Raw genomic sequence first — 18,154 nt, 5'->3', positions numbered from 1 at the left:
CTGTAACTCTATAACTGACTCACCCGCTATATTTATTTACTTACTTATATATTTGTGCCCGTGCCCATACATACACATGCACGCGCACACATACTAATATACAGGGTGTCCCATTTTAATGTCCAACCCCAAATAACTTCAATATTGAAGTTTCAAGGAAAATGATCTGCGTAAAAGTTGTAGGGATTTAAGTGAGCTACCTTATGATGACCTTGACTTTGACCTTAACCTCTATTTTCAAGGTTATTTGGAGATCAACTTGCGTTTCTTAAACGGGAACCCTTATTTTTTATTACACTGTTTTCTTCTACTAGTTAATTTGAACAACTTTTGTCTAAAATATTTTTTTATTTGTCTAATATTTTTTGAGATATTTGAGCAAAACTTAATAACTTTTTCAATATTTAATAATATTTAATTTACGATATCTCGCTAATTATTTGTCCGAAGAAAAAGTAGTACTAGACTTTCTTGCTTTATTTAGTCTCAAAAATATATTGTTACAATAGCGCCCTGATTTTTGTTAATTTGATGATTTTGAAATTTCCAAAAATCAGTATTATATTATACAGGGTTTTTCAATTGGTGCGGGTCGATGTTGGCAGCCTGTGGCGGCCATGTTTTGGCGGCGTCTGTCTAACCTGTTGTTTATTATTCAGTCACTGATGCCAAATCACCATGACAAGTTACACGATTGAGCAGCACGTCCAAATGATAAAACTTTATTATCAAAATGAGTGTTCGTTAGTGCAAACGTTGCGCGCGTTGTGCCCATTTTACGGCAGACGCGGTGGCCCTTCAAAGTCGACTTTCCAACGTTTGGTGACCAAATTCGAGACGACCGGTTCGGTAAACGATCAGCCAACACCCGTACGTCAAAAGAACGCCAGATCGACCGAGAACATCGCCGCTGTAAGTGAAAGTGTGCAGGAGAACCTGAGGTAGTCAATTCCTCGCCGTGCACAAGAACTCGGCCTTTCGCAGACTTCAACTTGACGAATTTTGCGTCGGGACTTGGGCCTGCACCCGTACAAGATCCAACTGGCCCAAGAGCTCAAAGTTAATGACCATAGACAACGCCGCTTGTTCGCTGACTGGGCTTCGGAGCATTTGGAAGAGGACCCCAATTTTGGGGTCCGAAAAATCATCTTTAGCGACGAGGCGCATTTTTGGATGAATGGCTATGTTAACAAACATAATTGCCGTACATGGCACGACGCCAACCCACACGAGGTTCAACAGGTAGCAATGCATCCACAAAAAGTTACTGTTTGGTGCGGATTTTGGGCCGGTGGCGTCATTGGTCCGTACTTTTTCGAAAACGACGTTGATGAGACCATCACCGTCAATGGCGAGCGCTACAGAACGATGATAACCAATTTCTTTTGGTCCAAATTGAACGATATGGACGTGGACGACATGTTCCAGCAGGACGGCGCTACGTGCCACACAGCAGACGCCACGATGGACATTCTGCATGAACGATTTGAGGGTATGGTTATCTCTCGCAGAGGTGACGTGAATTGGCCACCAAAATCGTGCGATTTAACCCCGCTAGACTTTTTCTTGTGGGGTTTTCTGAAATCGCAGGTCTATGCCAATAAGCCGCAATCGACCGATGCCCTTAAAGTCAACATAACCCAGGCCATCGCTCAAATTCAGCCGGATCTATGCGGCAGAATCATTGAAAATTGGACCACTCGGATCCGTGCCACCGTGAGAAGCCGCGGCGGACATTTGAACGATGTTATATTCCACACATAATGGCATACATGGGCCTTTCAAATAAAAAAAGAATTTCGTTAATACCTCACACACAGCTTGTTTTATTCCATTGCAACATCGACCCGCCCTTATTGAAAAACCCTTTATATTATTTATAATTTCCCATAAGAATTCTGCCGGGTCGGCGCTCACGTTTTTATTTCGTGTAATACGTTGGATATCATATTATTAGGATTAATTAGTTTTCCACTTATAATATGAGAAAATATGTAGCGAGAAAATATGTATTGGCGTGTGTGCATGTACCAATAAATTAAAAAATAAATAACGATTTGCTGTAGGTTGCCGAAACGCACCTATTTCTTTAGAGGCAAGATCATTGACTGGATGGAGTACTTCTAGACACTGCGTCGTCGCAAAAATTTTAGATATCACACCATCTTTCTTCCAATCTATTAAAAGTAAAGCTGGTGCATTGGTAATTGTTTTACCTGAAAGAATGGATGAGCTAATGATGGAACAAAAGCAGGTTAATCATAAAATTAATATTATCGTTGCAATATGTTTTAACATATTACTATTTTAAATGATTAGAAATAATTCGTTACAAGATACACTTTTATAACTTATTTTGATTTTAGCACATTATGAATTTAGAAGAGTCTATGATGTATGGTTCTGAGACGATGATACCAGTATACTTTGTATTATGGCATTCAGATCTTCAAACAATCCTAGATGATATTGCGGAAGGCTTTATTACTGACGAAAAAGCTGGTTCAGCAGCAGAAGCCATGTATAATTCAATTTCCGCTAGTGGTTATCAAGTAGTAGTAGCTTCTGGACAAGCGCTTCCTAAAACAGATGTCAAAGTTGCTACTCTGCATGGCAAATTGACTGGTACTGGTGCTGAAGAAAAATTACCTACAATAGCGATAGTGACACATTATGATAGTGCTGGCATAGCGCCTGTAAGTTTTATTTTTTTTAATATTATGTAATATCTAATATTTATAAAACTCTATATATCATGTTAAACAAGATATGGTACATTTTATTGCCATTGTAGGAATTATCATTTGGTGCAGACAGTAATGCTTCTGGCATATCAATGCTTCTAGAAATAGCAAGACTGTTCTCTGCCTTATATTCTACCGGTCGATCAAGACCACAATACAATCTTGTTTTCATTATAACTGGAGCTGGTAAATTAAATTATCAAGGTAGCAAGAAATGGTTAGAAGATCAATTGGATGGTCTTGAAGGATCTATTATACAGGTAATTATAGCATGCAAAACTGCGGATTTATTGACAATATAAAAGAAGATATATGATATTTCATTTTCGACATAATATATCTACTGTAATTTAATGTGTCAACAGTAATAAACTAAGAATTTTAATTCTGTATACATCCTTGTTTTTTTCATATAATACAATGTAAATATTCAAATATACAATTATATTTATTTTGATTGTAGGACGCAGCTTATGTTATATGCCTCGATACACTTTCCGCAAGTGATAATTTATACGTACATGTATCGAAACCGCCTAAAGAAAATTCGTCTGGTGGTTTGTTTTACAAAGAACTTAAGGCTGTGTCACAGTCCTTATATGCTATCAATGTTGAAGGTGTTCATAAAAAGATAAATCTTGCAGAAGAAATATTAGCTTGGGAACATGAAAGATACAGCATTCGAAGATTGCCAGCTGCGACTCTGTCTACATTAAAGAGTCACGAAGATCTATCTAGAACTACTGTATTAGATGTTACTAGGGAAGGACAAGTAGATAAATTGTACAAACATACTCAAGTTGTCTCTGAAGCATTAGCGCGTCATATATATAATTTGAGTTCTAATCAAATCTTTGCTGGTTCATTGGTATGTTTATATTGCTATATTCATAATATTGTGTGTATGTATGTGTGTGTGATAATTATAGTGCTTGTGCTCGATCAAACCAAACAGGAAAATTTTTAAACGCTGCAGATTTCGCAATAGTTATTAAGGAATTAATTAAACAATATTAAGGAGAAGCCATCTGTTTTACCGACATATTGATTTCAATCTGTTCAATTAAAAATCTTTTTGTTGTACAGATTGAAGAATTCCTTACCACAATTAAAGTACTTATAATAACGAAGATCCGGGATCTACAGTTTTATGTAAAATTAAATAAAAAGTTAAAAAAATTAAAAAAGTTATTGTTTCGTTATCGTGTTCTACGTTGGATCATAACTATATTAATAAAATATAAAAGTTCTGCAGTTTATCCATGTAAAAGCTTTTGCTCCAAGACTAAACATAATATGAAAGAATAATATTAAAGTACAAAAAAATAAGCTTAAAAGTCTGTGTAAAAAAGTTTTTAGTCGAAAGTTAATGTGTTGCATGTGGAATTGTGTTTGCTACACTTTGAGATAAAATAAAACAGTAGATTAGTTCCGCATAATCATGATCGATGAATCTGCAGGCAAACACAATCGTACTATTCTTGTCTGTTTCATGCATAGAGTCATGTTATGATAATGAAACTGTAATTGTTTAATTTTCTTTTAATTTTATATGAAATTGTTGCTCCTGGCCTTTGTTATTATAAATACTTTCATTGTACAAAAGGATTTTTCAATCTGTGCATTTAATAAAAAGATTTTTAGTTGAAACTCTTTCTTTCGTATCTTTGTTTCTTCGATCGCACGTTCATTAAGCCCGTATCGCAATATTAGTTCACTCACACTCCACTCACGGTTCGCTCAAGATCCAATCAAATATTTTTCCATTGTTTATAATGTACACATCAATATTACAGGTAATGCTAATAATATGGATATATACAGAAGTATAACTTCAACATACAAGTCAGTATGACGGATTGCTTGCTCCTATTCGGACGATAATGCAGAGGTTACCTTTTAATAAAAATAAAATATATTTTATGGATTTACTCTTTCTGCCCATTCTCCCCCTTTTACTTCACTTCTTCGCCCCCTCCCCCCTCTCTCCCTTCCTTCCTCCCTTTTTCACATTTTTGTTCCCTCTCTTTGTTCCCAAGGTTGCAAAGGTCACTCGTTGATTTTGTTGATGATGATATTTACAGTAATTCATACTTTTGCAGAAGTGATCTTTTATAGAAACATGGATGAAATACAATATATAAGACTTAAATATTTCTGTATCGTTCTTTCTAACTTCCCATTTTTATCGAACTTTTCAACGTAAGAAAGCAATTAAGAAATTACGCGAAACCAGAAAATATGTTGTATTATTTATTTTTTTAACTATCACTCTTATTCTGCTTAATTCCGTAATATTTATTTCTTAGTTTCACTTTTATAAATATCTTTTTTAATTTAATAAAGTTCTGTTGATAAACGGTCGATAAACTTCATAACGATCACGGTATAAAATTAGTTGCACATGTCATAACTGGAAGCACTGCAAATATCATTACTACAACAAAATCAACGAGTGATTTTTTCGGCAACCTCTGCATTATCGTTCGATAGGGGCAAGCAACCCGTCATACTGACCTGTATGTTGATGTTACACCCTGTACATTATAAACAATGAAAGAATATTTGATCGGACCGTGAGCGAAACGTGAGTGGAGCGTAAGCAGACCGGTAGTGTGATATGAGCCTAATAAGTGCGCGATCGAGGGAACAAAGATAGGAAAGAGGGAGGGAGAGAGGGGGGAGGGGACGAGGGAATGAGATGAAGAGGGGAGAATGGGCAGAAAGAGTAAATTAATAAAATATATTTTATTTTTTATTAAAATTGTTATTAAAACATTTTAATATTTAGCCGGAACGTATCCAGTCGATGCAGGGGGTACGGGGACATATCTAGCTGGTGCGGATGTCATTCCTAGCCTTTTTGGTAAACATAAACGATGTAAAGAACGCAGATCGTAAATACGCAAATGACTGTGATGATATGGAGAAAAATTATGCCTATGATATATACAAGGTGCACGATTTATCTGAAGACATTGAAATATCTCGAGAACTATGCATTGGATAAAGAAAAGTGGTTAATAAAAGTTGTTAGTCTCGAAGGGGGACATCCAATGATGCCAAACTCGACCTCCCATTCCACCCCCTGGGGGTGGGGGTTGAGGGCAACTTTGAAATCTTAAATGGAAACCCCCATTTTTTATTGCAGATACGGATTCTAGGCCACAAAATACGTAAATTTTGTCCGAAACTTTTTTTTTGATTCGTGATAGATGGCGCTGTAATCACAAAAAATTATATTTTCCGCAATTCTCCAGAAATGAACATTGGATTGAGAAATAAAAAATACCTGTTCAATATTTTTAAAGAACATAAAAGTTATTCCCCCCCATCCTCTCGGGGTAGGGTGGGTGGTAACGTTCAAATCTCAAATGGGAACCCGAATCGAAGAGGGAACTGCTCGACGCGCCACTGTGGATGCATGGCGAACTACGGCTTATTATAAAAGGCAGTGCAATGCCTACGGCTTATTATAAAAGACAGTGCAATTGAGATTTGAACGTTATCACCCACCCTACCCCGAGAGGATGGGGGGGGATAACTTTTATTATGTTTTTTAAAAATATTGAACAGGTATTTTTTATTTCTCAATCCAATGATCATTTCTGGAGAATTGCGGAAAATATAATTTTTTGTGATTACAGCGCCATCTATCACAAATAAAAAAAAAAAGTTTCGGACAAAATTTACGTATTTTGTGGCGTAGAATCCGTATCTGCAATAAAAAACGGGGGTTTCCATTTAAGATTTCAAAGTTGCCCCCAACCCCCACCCCCAGGGGGTGGGGTGGGAGGTCGAGTTTGGTATCATTGGATGTCCCCCTTCGAGACTAACAACTTTCATTAACCACTTTCATTAACCACTTTTTTTTATCCAATGCATAGTTCTCGAGATATTTCAATGTCTTCAGATAAATCGTGCACCCTGTATATAAATTATGACTAAAAATTATGACTGTAGAAATTATGACTATAAAAATTATGACTGTTATGATATGGAGAAAAAATATTACCATTTCTACAGTTGCACGGTCTGTATGCGAGAATATGATATTCTCAGATATATAAGCGCTCATTCCGATAGTTTGTTATTGAATGTAACGAATAATCCAGCAGAATCGTTCAATTCGATAATCTGCAAAGAAATCGGTGGAAAGTATATTAATTTTGGTAAACGAGACTTCTACGATGTTAGAATTGCGGGAGCAGTTGTGCAGTATAATACGCAACAAATCCTTATGCAAGTGCATAAAGACATATATAAGAGTGCTCCTCCCGTTGTCAGAAAACTGGGTAAACGATGACAGATAAAAGTTGTGAAAACCAGAGAATCTCGAGAAGTAGATGGAAGATCAAAAAAAGTTAAAACGAGAATCAGGAACAGATCGTTATTACGGCTCGCAATCGCAAAAACCAAATCTTTCACTTGATGTATACGAACAACTTCGAAAAAATCATTTAATATCCAGCCGGAACATATCCAGTCAGTGTAGGGGACATATCCAGTTGGTGCAGATGTCATTCCTAGCCATATTTTTGGTGAACATAACCGATGTAAAGAACGCGGAATAAGTTGTTCAAAAATAGTAGGAACAGAGAGAAAATTGAATACGATATGATAGATCAAAATGAGAATTATATTATTCATTGAAACGCGAAATGTTGACAGCATTCAATTTTGGAACCATGTGTCACCGTGTGTCATGAGATCGACAACGTCTCGCGCAGCAACCATAAAAAACATTTTGTTTCCTCCGTTTATCGACACCGTAACCATAAAATATGGTCGTGAAAGCGAAGAAAACGCAAGGAAAGAATTGAGTGTAAAGCTCAATAAAGAAATAAAAATTTACGGATTATTTATTGATAATGAAAATTTATGCTTGGGTGCTTCTCCCGACGGACTCATTGAAAAAGATGGTCTGATAGAGATCAAATCCTTTGTCAGCCAGACATTTAACAGCAGACGAAGCTATAAAGACATTGCTTCAACTGAAAGGCATTTTTGATAGAAAAAGTTCTGATAAAATGAGTCACAATCACCGATATTTTTATCAGGTTCAAGACCAATTGAATATAACGCAGCGAGGTTATTGCATTTTTATTATATGGATGTCAAAAAGTTTTAAAATTATACGTATTAACAAAGACGTTGCTTTCTGGGAAAATAAGATACTGCGCTATTTGACACACTTCTATAATGAATGCTTCCGGAAATCTTGGACAACTGCCATAATAGATATGTCAGTTAGAGATACAAGATATATAATGGAAGCTAAAGAAGAAGCATATAAAAAAATTATTAGTCGAAAAACTAACCGACGAGATATAAAAAGCGAAAGCATCCAAGAGAGTAAACGATTAAAATCAAATGTTTTGCAATCTGCTCCTGCTTCTCTAGATATAGAGCAAAATGACGATTGTCATCTCTTTGTTAATTACTCGAATGACAAACGAGATCTAACAAAAGATGATACGGCAAGATATGAGAGAATTCTTGATGACATGATTACTTCTTTTTCTTTGGTGAAATATCCTGCTTAGATGCAACAAGTTAAACGATGAATCGTTGGATCGATTTTTATGCGTCGTGAGGAAAACTTCTGCATTTGAAACACAAAGTGTGCTATATTTAAAATTATCTCACATGATTATAGCTAGTCAAAGCAATAAAAGCTTACAGATCATTGGAGATAATTGCAGTGATCATTGGCGATGTATTTTCTTCGATGACATCAAACTTCACGTATACGACAGTTTATCTGACTGCACGTACTATAAGTTGGTAGATAAAGAAAAAAATTATTAGGTGTGTGAATTAATTCGATTCATTTAACGATCAATTGCTGTACTATGTAATTTTCTAATCTCTAATGTCTGCAAAAGGCTTTATTTTTTAGTTTTGATATCTGGCAATAATATTCAGTTGATAAGCGTTTGGATTTGTAACAATAACATCGTGTTTATCTGATTCGAAAATGTCGAAATTCGAGCCAAAAAAGCATAATTTCCGGGAAGTTCTCATTTTCTGTTTTCATTTGGAGAAAACAGCCGCTGAAGCTCATCGAATGCTCGTAAAAGCTTATGGTGAAAGTGCTCCCACCGATAAATCATGCAGAGAATGATTTTGACGTTTCAAAAGTGATGATTTCAGTGTTGATGACAAACTTCGTCCAGGTTAGCCGAAGAAGTTCGAGGACGAGGAATTGCAGGCGCTAATCGATAAAGATCCGTGTCAATCGCAACATGAGCTCACGCAATTGTTGAATGTTGATCGATCAACAATTTCTGTGCGTTTGACAGCCATGGGAAAGATTTACAAAGAAGGAAGATGGGTGCCATACGAACTGAAAGAAAGAGACATCGAGAGGCGAAAAGCCGTGTCTGAAATTTTGCTTGCCAGGCAAAAAAGAAAAGATTTTTTATATCGTATTGTGACTGGAGACGAAAAGTGGATATATACCGATAATCCCAAACGAAGGAAATCCATCCACATCGATACTAAAGCGGAATATTCACAGCAAAAAAGTAATGCTCTGTATATGGTGAGACTAGGAAGGTGTAGTGTATCATGAACTATTAAAACAGAACCAAACCATCACTGCCGAACTTTATCAACAACAATTGATCCGTTTAAACAACGCATTGAAGAATAAGCGGCCGGAATATGCAAAGAGACACGATAAAGTGATCTTTCAGCACGATAACGCTCGGCCACATGCTGGAAAGATTGTGAAGGCCACCTTGGAAGCATTTGGCTGGGATATTTTATCTCATCCGCCGTATTCACCAGATATTGCTCCATCCGATTATCACTTGTTCAGATCGATGGTACACGGGCTTTCGGAGCAGCACTTCAACAATTATGAAAAAATAGAGAAATGGCTCAGTGAATGGATCGCTTCGAAGGACGAGTCGTTTTCCCGTCACGGAATGCAACAACTGCCAGATAGATGGAAAAAATAGTAGCAAGCGATGGCAAATACTTTGATTAGTGTACTTTTTCATGTTTTTTCATACTAAAGTTTTTTTTTTTTTTTGGAAGAAAAAAACGGACCGAATTAATTCACCTAATATATTCATCGCTGTTATCCGCAAATAAGCTAACGCAATATCATTTTTGAAATTGTTGATATACAATTGGATTCCACGTCTTGTGAAATTTATGCTGTAGCTTTCGCTACTACTATAGCATTAGGCGAAAATCCTTGCAATTAAAAATCTAAGAATTTATTATGCACTTCCAAAATTATAGAATTCAGTAAACTGCTATCTTTTTCAAGACGATAAAATCTTATTTCAAAAAATCTCGAAAGAATATTTTTGAGAAGAAAGACGCCTTGATATAATGTTTTGACAAAAATCGATGAAACGAAAAAAAATATATTAGTTGCGTTCTCACGGAAATGGGCAACGGAGAAGTCCATTCCATATTTTCTTTTCATATAATAATGTCGTGGTATATTTAAGAGAAAGCTGTGTTGTAGATATTTGTAAATTTATATTTATTATATTAAATTACACAAATATATAAATAATTGTACATAGCTAAGAAGTTTGCATGGTACACTTTTTATTAGTTTTTTACTTATATCGATTCAAAAGCTGTTGCGTCGTATCGAGACCAACATTTTTGTGTTTATTTTGTTGACCCATAACAATCACATACTGCTCGTACACTCGTATAACTTATATGTGTTCGTGTATCGCTTGTTATGTATGTTTATGTATTATTCGGATATTATTCATGTATATGCTCGATTATTATTCATTTATGGCTCGTTATGCTCGTGTATGTTTATATAGGCTCGTTTATAAGTATTAATCGTGTATGGAGGTGTGTATGTATATGCTATTGCCTCGGTTGTTATATCACTTTTCATCGAATTTTCATCCGCTTCGTTCGTTTGTTTCCGATGGACTGCGGCCTTTCACGCGCCTCATCTTTTTGTTATTCTGCCGATGCAGTTTTGTTTTTTTACAATTAAAAGAAACGCACTCGCTTTTGTCACGCCGCTGATCGTTATTTGTTATTCATATTGTTGTATCCGAGCCACAAGGTTTGTAGCAGCGTCCGTTGTCCGTGAGCCTTAGGCATCCGATGCTGATTTTGACATCTGAGTGAGGATTGTCCTGACGACGTAAAATCGATAAGAAGTAAACAACAAGAACAGCTGATAGAGAGTCTCTGGCAAGCTGTCATCGAAGACAGACGCGAGAATTCAGAATTATTAAAATAGAGAATTATTCTTGTTTAAAACGTGAGCGAGTTGTGCTGTAAAAATTAAAGCTTCTTAGTCGTTACGCGGGTGTTGTCATTTACCCGAGTGAAAGCGCGAGTGCGAGAGTGAGCGCAATAATATTATTTGAGCCACATATTTTTGACTTACATCTATCTACGTCGTGCACGACCTTCTATCGTATGTACATAACAAAAACGATGCATACTATATAAATGATATGTACTATATAAGACACAAAATAAGTTTTGAAAATATATTATTTGCATATTAAGTACATGCAAATTCCTTTTAAAATACATGTATCGGAAAAACAGCGAAAACAGTGTGAGCAATATTATGGAATTGTATTCTAAATATATGTGCGACAAAAATAGATATTTGTGTTATAAAATTGTTTGTACACTTATATGAGACGATAAAACACTAAAAATTCAAGATATCTTATGTCTCAACACATAGAATATAATGCAAAAAACTTCCTACTTTTTATTGCTGTTTTTATGTGTTTTAAAAGATTGCTCTATATATAGTGTTCATTTGAAAACTTTTCAGGTAATTATCTCAAAAACTGAAAGATGTTAAAAAAGCTAAAACACGTGTTTCATAATTTCGAAAAGGAAAGAGAATGGCATTATCAGTTTTTTATTTGGAGGGCATTTTCAAGGTCAGTTGAAGGTCAACTTAATTTTTTAAAATAGAAAGCCTAATTTTTTATTACATCTTCTTTTTCTACCAATTAATTTTAACAACTTTTATCTGAAATATTTTTTTATTTACCTAATATTTGTTGAAATATTTAAGGAAAACTTGGCAATTTTATTAACATTTAACTTACAATATCTCACTAACTGTTTGTCGGAAGAAAAAGTGATACGAGACCTTTTTATTCTACTTGGTCTCAAAAGTATGGTTACAATGGTGTCTTGACTTTTGGTAATTTGATAATTTTGAAATTTCCAAAGATCAATAAATTAACAAAAGTTAGGACACTATTATAGTAATATATTCTTGACAGTAAATAAAGTAAAAAAGTCTAATACTATTTTTTCTTTCGACAGATAGTTAGTGAGATATCGTAAGTTAAATGTTAAATGTTGAAAAAGTTACCAAGTTTCCCTTAAATATTTCAACAAATATTAGGCAAATAAAAAAATATTTCAGATAAAAGTTGTTAAAATTAATTGGTAGAAAAAGAAGATATAATAAAAAATTGGGCTTTCTATTTTAAAAAATTTAGTTGGCTTCCAATTGACCTTGAAAATGCCCTCTAAATAAAAAACTAATAATGCCATTCTCTTTCTCCTTCGAAATCATGGAATACGTGTTTTAGCTTTTTTTTTAATATCTTTCATAGTTTTCGAGATAATTAGCTGGAAAGTTTTCAAATGAACACCCTATATAGACTATATATAGACTATATTTCGATATACAATGCGAATATTGAAAATCTATAATATGCATTATGTATACTATATATTTTTATAATATATATTTTCGCAATATACAAGGTATATACGAGTTTGTGTTACAACTTTTTATCACACGATTTATCATTACCGACGGCATTGTAGTTAATTGAGTTACGTATAGATATTGCAGGCATCAGATCATTATGGTTAAGTTTAAATGATTGACTCCTCGGCTGCTTGAGTTAAGATCCTGGTACGAAAAAGTATAGATACTTAACGTGGTAATACATTATAAAAATATAGTAAAAAATAACGTTATGTGAGTCTTAAAATCTTTTCCACTACAGATATAATTTTCGTGGCCATTTTCATATTTTTATAATGCATTACCACATTAAGTATCAATCTTTTTCTAGGATCTTAGCTCAAGCAGCTGAGGAATCTATTATCTGAACTTGACCGTAATAACTCGATGCGTGCAATATACACAACTCAATTAACCCATTAACGCCCAAGCGGACGTAAACGGACATTTGAGTATCCTGCTTTGTCCGCTTGGGTGTTAATGGGTTAACACACGGTAATCGTATGATAAAAAATTGTAATACGAATTCGCATACACCCTATATATCGGAGCGTCTTTATAAAAATATCGATATATGTCAAAAATAACGGAACTGAAACTTTCAGTATTACCGATATTCTTAGTTCCGCTCAGATGAGGGCGTTATCGGCTTTCGGTTGCCGCCCCAGGATCTCCTTAACAAATAAGAGCGTGGAAAGAGATAGGATGAACTCTGTAAGCAAGCAAAGTCTCATTCGACATGACTTAAACTTGTTGATTGACTAGCATTATGCACCATCCATTATTATCAAGAGATCGTCAATAGATTCGAGACATCTTTGAATGAGATTTTGCTTAAAATTTGTCTTACCACTTATTTGTAAATTATGTAATTAATTCTTTAATAATTTTATTGCGAAATCTGCGAATGTTCGACAACTTTTTTGTTCAATTTTATTCGTTATACCTGCACATGAACATTATCATTAATTGTTATATACATTGTACATATCTTAAATATATTTTTATAAAAAAATTACATATTAGAATATACTAGAAAAATTACTAGTTGAACTCCCTTAAAAATAATCTGCATCATGTATACCCCTACGGAAAAAAACAAAAATAAATAAAAAATACGAAAAAATTATTGGTATACTATTGAAAGACTGAAATTCTTCAATAGTGTGCTAGTAATTTTTTCGTATTCTTATAGTTTTTTTCATAAGGGTAGATTTAGTAATTATGAATGTTGGTAAATAATATATAATAATAAATATTTAAGAAGTAATTTCATATTAAAATATTTCGTTGTAGGATGTTTCGAAGGAATCGCTGTCTTTATGGTTTAATTATTTTGCTTCTCAACCAAGAGCAGCATCTCTACTAGCAGATAAGCATAATTTACTAGTTGCTACCTTGAAAGAAGCGATGGCGAGATATTTAGGAGATGTTAAAATCACATTGCACACTCCTGACAAACGAGATCCAGAATTCGTTTTCTACGATGTTGCAAAAGCAACTCTGAATGTATATAGGTAAAAAATATAGTTTCTTTTTATATAGAGTAAACTAAATAACTTGTTGAAATAACTTGTTGAAAGCTGTTTTTTTCGAAACCACGAAAGATATTACTTGAATTTTATTTACATTAAATGGAATATGGGGGCTGATTATTTTATATGTAGAAAAATTTCTTTTGAGAACTTTTAGGAGCTTTTACGGGAGATAGAGTTTACGACATATTTAGCTGGACATTATAAAACCACATTAAAGTATCTCATTGAAAAACCATATACAAAAATATATAGAATAGATTAGGTTAGGTTAAATTCATTTTTTCGGAGAGTACAAGGGAAGGGGTAGAGCCCCTCTCCTACACATACATATATTGTTTACCTTTTTTAACAGTAACCTTTTTTAACCTTTTTTAACAGTTTACCTTTTTTACAGTATGACAGAATGACATATGACAGTATGACATATGACAAAAAAATTTATAAAACCTTTTTGTTAATAATTTTGTAATAAACAAAACAATAAAGCACCGGCTGAAATCTTTCTTAAAGGCCATACAGGAAGATGATTTATATGATATTTATATGATATATCTCAAGATCAAGGCCATCGAAAAGTTCTCTAAACAGTATTTTTATCAATGATTTTCCAAATTAAATTACTTTTTACATGTGACTTTTTCGTAGTATCATCATTAACAGTAATTCATTTTTATCAATTCATTTTTTATTGTTTTTTATGTTTTTTTATAGTAAAGTTTCATTGATCAAATAAAAACTCTAAAAGCTTGCAATTCGCACGCGCGCTGTTCTACTCCCACTCCTAATTGCTTACGCTTGACGACTCCGATGCTGTCGCTGTCCTGTGAAATGTGGAGGGGATAGAAGCGACGAGAGCTCTTCGGGAATGAGTTCAATTTGTCTCGATGCTCTCAGTTGAGACTGTCGAAGCTTGAAATTCCTAATTATTCCCGACTTCCGAAACCGATTAGTCCCGAAACCAAGGCAATATAGCTTAGAAGTGTCAAATCGTGCTTTCGTTTGATGAAACGATAAAAATAAAACAACGTGATAGCATTATGGCGCATTGCTTAAAAGCAATAGCGTTCTTAATTTTTATTATTGCTTGTCGAATTTTACAATATATGATCGATATGATCGTATGATATGGCAAAACTAACGCCGCATCAATTTTGCCATACTTCGTACTCATATTTAGTAACACATGTGCAATTTTGAGAAGAAGCCTTCACTTCCAATAAAATTCTTCTTGATATGCCATATCCAATTTCGGACATTCAATTTCCGATTGGTGAACTCTATTTCATGTGTTGCGCACCTAGATTATCCACATACGGGACCTACAGATTAACGCCGGTTCCGAACGGCAATATTAGAGAGATTTTGCTAGACAGGACTCTCGGTGGTTTAGGAGATTGTATACAATTTTTCGGTTCTGCGGTTCTTTCGGGAATTGAACCCATTATCTTCAGCTTTGACTAGTGCGCTATCTACTATGCCTCGCTCGCTCTTAGAACAACAACAAAATTAATTGGACGTAAATCTTCGCTACATATTAATATACAAGTATGTCTTAATTCATCTTTCTTCATCTTCTCTTAATATTAGAGTATCAGGTAGTATCAGATATAATGGTAGTTGTGCAAATATGTTGTCTTATTCCGGATGTGTTACTTGTATAAATCAGTATCATTTTACAAGTTTTGCTTTGCACAAAATTAACATTTGTTTCACTGTCATCTAGTAACTACTAATAATCTAGTAATACACAATATGTTCCTATAAATATAGCTACGACATTGCACAATTCATAATTGATATTTTTTCATTTTAATATAAACATCATTTTAATAAGTGATGTACAAATACAACGTATATTTTCGTTAATATGTATACACGAAGAAAGCGGAAAAGCGAGAGAGAATGTTTGAACATGGATATATCATATTTCTACGCACTCCGATATTTTTTCAAGATAGATTTCTTTAGAATACGTACCATAAATTTATTCTAGCAAACATTACTTTTATTTGTACTAGGCTTATCTATTAATCGTAAACGTATATTCTGTATTTTGTTCGTCACTTCATATTTCGTAAAGGAAGACATTCTATCTACATATCTATGCGTACTATATGAGTATGCATCGATTGTTGGTGTAGATCAATAAGAAATACGCCACGCCGCAATAGCGGTGTATAATATATGAAATAACGTTTTAACAATGAAGAAAGCTATGAAAATAAGAATATTGCTTGTAAAACGGTTACTCTTTTAATTTTACTAGGTGTCCGAACCAATATGTGGAAACGTATTAATACGTTTTTAAAAGCCCGTGAACATCTTTTAAACACTTAGTAAAATGTCCGTAGATACATTTTGAATGTTTAATAAAACAATTTTCAAACTAGAATATATTTACTTCGGTTTTAAATTCATGTATTTTGTTATTTTTCGACATTGTTCCAAAGTTATTCTTTGAAATACATTTTTTTTCGTAACACATTAACAATAAAAAGAACAGAACAGAAATAGAATAAAAAGAAAACATTTTAAATGTTATTAATTTAGAGCTATCGAAATAATAAAGAATTACGTCACATTCCAATAAAAAAGCCAGTAAGCCTTTTTGTCTCTCTTCACAATTTTTTTTACGTGTAAAATTAGCTTTCTATTTAATGTAAAAATAAGATTTCAAATCTATGTCTCCAATAGTTTCGAAAAGGAAAACAGCTTTTAACAAATTATTTGCGCCCTTCTCCCTAATACATGTTTACAATATCTAGTGAATAATAATTATATATAAATAGACTTTAGTTATATAATAATTTTTATTTTATTTCAGTGTAAAGCCGGCTGTGTTTGACCTCTTTCTTACAATTGGCATAATTTTGTATCTGGGGATACTGTACATAATTGTGCATAATTTTCCACATGCTTATTCCTTAGCCATAAGACTCTCCGCGAAAAGCAAAGTTGCTTAAATTTTATTTTATATTTATAAATAAGAAACTGAGTTCTATTCATTCGAATATGAATTTTCATTAATATTGAATAACCGATCTATATTATAAGAAGAGTTTACCGGAATTATATTATATATAGAAATGTATAATAAATAAAATATATGAACCACACATGCATATATAGGTATTTGCGGGAATATATTGGGGACTTGAATAAATTCTCGCTGTTTTTTCGTGAAAATGAATGCTTTATTTAAAAAAATTAGTAAAGAACATGTCATTGAAAGTATTGTCCATCGCTAGCCACTAATTTCTCCCATCTTTCTGGCAGCATACGAATACCATGTTGAAAGAACGATTCATCTTTTGAGGTTATCCACGAATGGACCCATTTTTTGGCATCTTCATAAGAATGGAAGTGCTGCTCAGCTAGGTCATGAGTCATCGATCGGAACAAGTGGTAATCGGAAGGAGCAATGTCCGGTGAATACGGCGAGTGGGGTAGGACTTCCCATTTAAGCGTTTCCAAGTAGGTTTTGACCGGTTTTGCAACATGTGGCCGAGCATTATCATGCTGCAAAATTATTTTGTCGTGTCTCTCCTCGTATTGCGGCCGTTTTTCCTTCAATGCTGAGCTCAAACGCATCAATTGTAGTCGATAGCGATCTCCCATGATGGTTTCGTTGGGTTTGAGGAGCTCATAATATACTACACCCAGCTGATCCCACCAAATACAGAGCATGAGCTTGGAACCATGGATATTCGGCTTTGCCGTCGATGTTGATGCATGGCCGGGCTTACCCACCGATTTTATATGCTTTGGGTTATCGTAGCATATCCACTTTTCATCTTCAGTCACGATACGATGCAAAAAACCTTTTCTTTTCTGCCGTTGGAGTAGCTGTTCACACGTGAAAAAGCGCCGTTCGACGTCTCTTGACTTCAATTCGTACGGCACTCAATTTCCTTGCTTTTGAATCGTTCCTAATGCTTTTAAACGTTTGGCAACTGTTCAACTGATCAACTCCTAATGATTCTGCAAGTTCATTTTACGTCTGATATGAGTCTTCATCGAGTAATGCTTCCAATTCTTCGTCTTCAAACTTTTTCGGTGCGCTAGAGCGTTCTTTATATTCAACATCAAAATCATTATTTTTAAAGCGTCTAAACCAATCTCTGCATGTTGTT

The 18,154-nt window shown here is 34.2% G+C and overlaps 1 protein-coding gene across 2 annotated transcripts; it reads left to right on the top strand.

Moving 5' to 3' along the window:
* The first annotated feature begins 1,961 nt into the window (after positions 1 to 1,961).
* On the top strand, positions 1,962 to 17,129 carry LOC105192556 (nicalin-1). 2 transcript variants are annotated; one of them, XM_025301103.1, is made up of 6 exons: positions 1,962 to 2,254; positions 2,367 to 2,696; positions 2,795 to 3,004; positions 3,208 to 3,612; positions 13,780 to 14,000; positions 16,846 to 17,129. In XM_025301103.1, exons 1-6 carry the CDS (start codon positions 2,225 to 2,227, stop codon positions 16,982 to 16,984), a joined length of 1,335 nt encoding a protein of 444 aa, XP_025156888.1. In that variant the 5' UTR covers positions 1,962 to 2,224; the 3' UTR covers positions 16,985 to 17,129. The 2 variants fall into 2 exon arrangements, with proteins under 2 accessions (XP_025156888.1, XP_025156890.1); XM_025301105.1 differs by having other exon boundaries at positions 1,969 to 2,254; positions 2,446 to 2,696; positions 16,846 to 17,123.
* Positions 17,130 to 18,154: the final 1,025 nt, after the last annotated feature.

The sequence above is a fragment of the Harpegnathos saltator genome, unplaced genomic scaffold, assembly GCF_003227715.2.
Source record: "Harpegnathos saltator strain DR-91 unplaced genomic scaffold, Hsal_v8.6 scaffold402, whole genome shotgun sequence".
Lineage (NCBI taxonomy): Eukaryota > Metazoa > Arthropoda > Insecta > Hymenoptera > Formicidae > Harpegnathos > Harpegnathos saltator.
Note: the sequence above shows the minus strand (reverse complement) of the source record. Positions and strands in the feature narration are given on the sequence as shown.